This window comes from Malus domestica, chromosome 16 (genome assembly GCF_042453785.1).
Source record: "Malus domestica chromosome 16, GDT2T_hap1".
NCBI lineage: Eukaryota > Viridiplantae > Streptophyta > Magnoliopsida > Rosales > Rosaceae > Malus > Malus domestica.
Window position 1 is genome coordinate 18,701,561 of NC_091676.1, and position 5,851 is coordinate 18,707,411.

General features: G+C 35.5%; 1 protein-coding gene across 3 annotated transcripts; it reads right to left on the reverse strand.

Annotated features, from left to right (window-relative positions):
- Positions 1-854: 854 nt before the first annotated feature.
- Positions 855-5,337, reverse strand: LOC103424087 (protein WVD2-like 3). 3 transcript variants are annotated; one of them, XM_070815141.1, is made up of 8 exons: positions 5,083-5,179; positions 3,897-3,941; positions 2,550-3,117; positions 2,273-2,361; positions 2,073-2,166; positions 1,897-1,968; positions 1,582-1,692; positions 855-1,394 (listed from the first exon to the last, which is right to left on the reverse strand). In XM_070815141.1, the coding sequence occupies exons 3-8, from the start codon at positions 3,111-3,113 to the stop codon at positions 1,107-1,109; spliced, it is 1,218 nt and encodes a 405-aa protein (XP_070671242.1). In that variant the 5' UTR covers positions 3,114-3,117; positions 3,897-3,941; positions 5,083-5,179; the 3' UTR covers positions 855-1,106. The 3 variants fall into 3 exon arrangements, with proteins under 3 accessions (XP_070671242.1, XP_008360383.3, XP_008360384.3); XM_008362161.4 differs by lacking the exon at positions 3,897-3,941 and having other exon boundaries at positions 5,083-5,337; XM_008362162.4 differs by lacking the exon at positions 3,897-3,941 and having other exon boundaries at positions 2,550-3,176; positions 5,083-5,206.
- Between the last annotated feature and the right edge of the window lie 514 nt (positions 5,338-5,851).

The window sequence follows — 5,851 nt, forward strand, 5'->3', positions numbered from 1 at the left end:
CTTGACACGTTATTTCCCAAAAGTTTACATTTTTCTGATAATCTGTGATGTTGCTTCAAATGGTAAAAGTGATACGAAAAATGAATTGATGAAATTGAAAATAGAAGATCTAACAGTTGTGACTAAAACACTCGTAGGTAGCATAATTGTGAACATTGAACTTCGAATATGGTAATGCCTACAAAACACCACAAACTTCTCATATTTTCTCTCCACTCTCACCTTTTCTTTTTGAAACTGTGTTTGTATCAATGAAAATTTAAAGGAAAGCAAGAATTGACCACTCAAGAACTTGAAGTGGAGCAAAATCTAAAGCCCCTAAACTTTTGACTGGGAATTTTGCTTCCATAAAAGAGGCATACTGTGCTCAGAAAGTTATATGTTTTCTGTTCAATAATGAATACACTACAACAACATCGAGCACTTTACTCTCTACCGCTAACTTTTTCATTTTTCTAAAGAACCAAGGACTTCCATTCCAACAAAGCACAATTTCCACCCCAAGAAAGCACAAATCTACGGGGCCCTTGCCTAATCCTTTACTCTCTAGTCTCTATTATGGTTACAGTAAGTAAACATCACTTCCACGACATTATCATGTAAACTGGACATATAAGTATGCAATCGTCACTGAAATCTGAAAACATGAATTCTGACATCATTAATGTTAAACTTACACAGTACCGTCGGGTAGAATCCTAACCACATAAGTATATTGACCCCGCCAATAGAATTTCTGTTTGATTTTCTATCTAGTGGTAACAAAACAAAAAGCACAGACTACATATTTAAAGAAAAAAGTCTATGGCGCCGCACTATTATTGTTTTCAAAACAAGTTGCATACGAAAGCAGGTTGATCTCCAACATTAATTAGATTATTCAGACGAGTACAAGCAGTCTTCTTGGTGAATAAATAACTCTTCATATACACGAGTGGATATAAATTACAGAAGATGTGTACAGTTCATAAATTACACACAAACAATGCAACAAGTCACTGCGAGTTACAGAAACAAACATGCACATACTTCAGAGCAAGTCACAAGATTGAGACAGAAAGTGAAGACTCGTTTCCTCTTATAAATTAGGACACTCACCAGAAAAATCAAGATTGAACATACATGTCCATGTGCTGTCCATTTAGGTTTGCCGGAACAAACTTGTTTATCTCGTCCACTTTCTTATTCTCATCAATGAACTCGCAAACAGCATTACCATTTTGGATGTTGATCTGACCCTCACTTTTCAGGGAACCAGCATAAGTGGTGTCTTCTTTGTAACTACCCATACTGTGACGATTTCCTTTCATTCTGTCTCCTCGAGATACTTTGACTGTTTCACTGCAGCTCATCCTCCGGCCAAGCTTTGGTGACTTTGCACGAGTTGGTGGCAGCTAGCATAGAGACAAGGGAAAAAATTAACAAACTGGAGCTGTCATTTACACACATAAAAATATTAATCTATTTGTCACACTTCCCCTACAATGTAATACTATTCTATGCTAACCACCAGAATCTGTGGTTTCAAATACCGTATCAGAATTTCATACAGGGTAGAACCAGATAAAGTCTCTGTATAACCTTTTTAAGTTCAGTTTTAGGTGGAGGTCCCTCGTGATAGAAGCTTGGCATCGGGTTTGCCTTAAATGTTAAACTCTTTCTCAGTTGCTTGATAGCTGCCTCCTTCTCTTCCTTGAATTCCAAGATTATGAAGCAGCCAAAGGTAAAGCAAAATCAGGTAAGAATGACCAAGTTGAACTCAAAAACATGAACATATTAAAAGAAGGCAAGACACAATGGAACAACAAACAACATCCGTTCAATGGTGTGTGCCCCTCTGTGTGTGCGTGCGTGTGTGTGTGAGAGAGAGAGAGAGAGAGAGAGGAAGAGTAAAACCTTGGTCCTTGCATCACTTTCAGTTTTTTGCACCTCCAATGCTTGGTGCTTCTCCTCTAACCTTGAATAAAACTAGATGTGGCAACAATAATAAGGGTACATAGTTAATGCTTAGTGATCTACTCATCGGACTAATTAAATTAACTACACATAATAAAAAACTGTGAAGGCACTACCTCCTTTCTTTTCTCCGCACGCTCAGTGCATCTAAATGTTGGAGCTGATGCAACAATTGCTCTGGACCTAATAGTTCGTGCAGATGCTACTGTGCTATGCATGTTCAAGGAATAGAATTCAAATCCCGATAAGAAGTCAGTAGTAGGAAGAAGATAAAAAGACATGAATCAAGCTAGGACTTCAAAATGTAGTAGGATACGTGGAAGCAACAGAACAGGAATCTTCCTCATCAGAATGCTTCTTCTTATCTGGTTGCATTGGCATCCTTAGTACCAAAGGAGATATTGGCTGCATAGATATAAATGTCATCACAAACTTCTATGACTCCAACAAAGATAATGCATGAAAGGAAGTCAAGGAAAATCATGACAAATGTTATTGTCATATTTCAAAAGAATAAAAAAGAAATAATGGATACATAGGGAATTTAAAACAAACTATATTAGATGCATCTAGGCTTAGTTGACAGGAGCTACCTGGTTATGCTTTGTGGTATTAAGATGACGCAGATCACTTCTGTTGGGTAATTTATTGGCACCATTACCGCAATCAAGTACAGCACTGACTGGACGACTTCCACATGAAGCACGCTTTTCAGTCGCTAAGGTAAATGGCTGTGGAACAGTGTGTTTTGTTCTAGCATTTCCCGCAGCAGGTTTTGATGCACGTTTTGCAGATGCTAGTGACTTACTACTAACCTTTGTTTTCCCGGAATCCAGTTGAACCTTATCCAAAGGCTGGTCATTATCAGAGTTCGACCTTACTACATTCTGATCCTCACTAAATTTTTCAATAAGACTTAGTTGAGAAACATCAACAGAGTTTTCTGTAGTACATTCTTTCACTTCATACTCCTTTACTTCAAGACTTTCTTCCAAATTTTGTTGTTCACGATCCCCATTAATATGCTCATATGACTCTGAAATCACATGATCACTGGGGATTCTCTCATGATTTGAATCATGAGAAAGACCTTCTGAGTAATTTGTGACACATTCTGATTCCTTGTCCATGCAGATATCTGTAACTTCTATCCCCATTACACTTGCAATACAGAAAAAGCATCACAATTGCATCAATATCATTATAGGTTTATCTGCAAACTGCAAACATGTTTGCACCTCTCATTATTTACAAAAATAAAATAAAATTTGGTCATGATTTGCTGCTTACAAACTCCGTAAATAGTGTGAATATTTTTAACTCACAAAAGTGCCCAACCATATTTTTAATTCATGTTTGTACCATCCTTCTGGATATGCTGCTATTAGAAAATACAAAAGATTTTCTTTTCCTGACCAAAAAGAAGAAAATGAAAGAGAGAGGGGAACAAAAGAAGATGCAAGAGTGATAGTATTTTACAAGTTACAATGTAATGTTTTAAAGAAATATAAAGCAATTCCAGAACAACTCGTGTGGGCAAATATAACAAAAATGTGACGTGATTTGAGTTTTAAATACTCAACATGTGTAAGCATCATTAAATAATTAAGATTTGGAATCTTAAAGACAGATGAAACCACCCTTCTTCCGTGAGGAAAGATTTGTACACTAATTTTTCTGCAGATAGATGAAAAAATTACCTTGTACTATCAAAGGAAGATGACAATTGACAAACAATGAGCAAGTGAGAAAAGATGATAAAGCATATGAACTATTCAGAAAGTCATCATTCCCTTCGGGAGTATGATGGGTCTAGTAAGTATGAAAAGAGATGTTAATTATTAAACATAAAGTAGCAAGAGACAGAATCATTTGCTTTGCCAACAACCATAGATGTGAAGACAGAGAAGGGGAAGAACAAAATGAAACATAAAAAATACGTTGGTGTGCTCAATCCATAATTTCTATGTTGTCCCCAATACGCCCTGAGACATTGCCAAAGACAGAAAAATCAAAGAAATGGCGAGGGTTTTACAAAGCAAAGGAGAATCACTCTGTATTAAACTTAAATTGCGGTAACAGGCAATTTTGAGACATGAGTATATGTGTATGATAGAATATCAGAAAGTGATCCAATAAAAAATGTTAACCAAATATAGAATCACTCCAGTAAACAAAGTCACTCATTTACTTCACTTTCAAATTTTATGGAAACGGAGGAATAGTGGACCAATTTGAATACTAAGCTTGAATTCAAAATTCAAACGATTTTGCAACTAATTTGTTGGATTAAATACAGACAAAATATATCTAATAAACAAGCACCAAAAAGAGCATATGCAATAAAAAGAGAGGGGCTTTTTGCATGTAAGCACTTGGAAACATTACACTTTAAAGAAAAACACTTCAAATCCAATACTTTAGAAAGAAAAAAAAGCCCAATTGACTGACTTGGTAATAAGGGGGGATTTTACAAGTAAGAATCAATTAGAGGATGACAAAATGGGGATTTTTTTTTCTTCTCAAATTGAGCTATTGGAAGTGTTTTTTGTATAAAACTTACGGTTGTCGGGGTGTTTTCATAATTTGCTAAACAAAATTAGGATAATCATGCTTAATTAGGGGGAAAACACCAAACACAATACATTGATTAGCTTTGGCTGAGTAAATAGCTTACTTTGAATATAAAAACAGACATTTTCTTTCACACACAGAAAAAAGGGTATCAAGCGAACCCATTTCACCTCAACTGTATTAAATTATAATAACCAGTTAACCACATTGGAAATTGGAATATGGGTTCTTGCATTCTCATTCCCCAGATACTATAAAAACACCAAAATTCGAAAAAAAATCGTGTATTTTCCCAGCTACATTTTCTCAGCAACCAAGCAGAGATCTAAGTGAACCAAACAAGTGTAAAACGCAGATTTCAAAATCTGGGTTTTCATAAATAATTAGCAAAAGTAAAACCAAATGCACGAAGAAACAAAACGAAAAACAGATCAAATGAAACGATTGCACAAATTGATAATGCATTTCATGGACGCGCAACAAACTATAGCGTTTCTAGCAGATCGAGAGCAGGGATGGAAGAGAAGGTGGCAAGGGTGGTAATTAACTCACAGTTTTGGTCCGAAGTCTGAAGATGTAGGAGGATTTCGCTCTGTGTGTCCGTGAGCCTCTGTGCCTCTGTATACATGGACCTCGCCTTATCGAGCTGTTACGTTTTCAAAGCATAATATGTTTTCTGTTGCTTTTATATGCGCGGTGCCTCGTCGGCATTGACGCCGTTTCTTAACGCCTATTAATTCTTTGTCTTGAATTATTTTATTTTCATATGGCATGAATTAAAATAAAAAATAGAATACAAGCGAGATTAATGGAGGAATATGAAACTCGGGTGTAATAAGAATTAGAAATGAAGAAGAATGACTAATAAAAGGAGTGGGCCAGTGGTGTGTATTGCTTTGGCGATTAAAGTTATTTTTTTTTTTTATCCATTACTTTTGAAGTTCAAGTCTGTCCCCTTTGTTCCTGGTGTAGTAAATTACTTATTTAAATCAAAATTGAAAAAAAGTTGAAGGGTTAAATTAAATATAAGTTTAATTTTCTTGGTTCTAAAGTGTTTTTCATGTGTTTCCTCGTACTTTTTCCTCTTCCATTAAGCAATATATATAAGGTTGTGCTATCTACACACTTATTTTTATTTTACACACATCTTTTTTAATTTTCAGGCGTCGAATCGAATGAATTGAAGAATATCAATGACAAAAAATTAATAAGAGTATGCGAGAGATAAAAATAGGTGTATAAATAGCACTATCATATATGTATATAAGAGGCCTTTAAGGGAAGGGATCCCCATTTTTTTAAATGGGAAGTAGTTGTGGGA

Coding starts and splice junctions, on each gene's coding strand:
- LOC103424087 (XM_008362161.4), bottom strand. CDS start 3,113: ATGGGGATAGAAGTTACAGATATCTGCATGGACAAGGAATCAGAATGT. Junction 2,362..2,549: donor ATACCACAAAGCATAACCAG/GTAGCTCCTGTC, acceptor ATATCTATGCAG/CCAATATCTCCTTTGGTACT. Junction 2,167..2,272: donor TCCTGTTCTGTTGCTTCCAC/GTATCCTACTAC, acceptor GAACATGCATAG/CACAGTAGCATCTGCACGAA.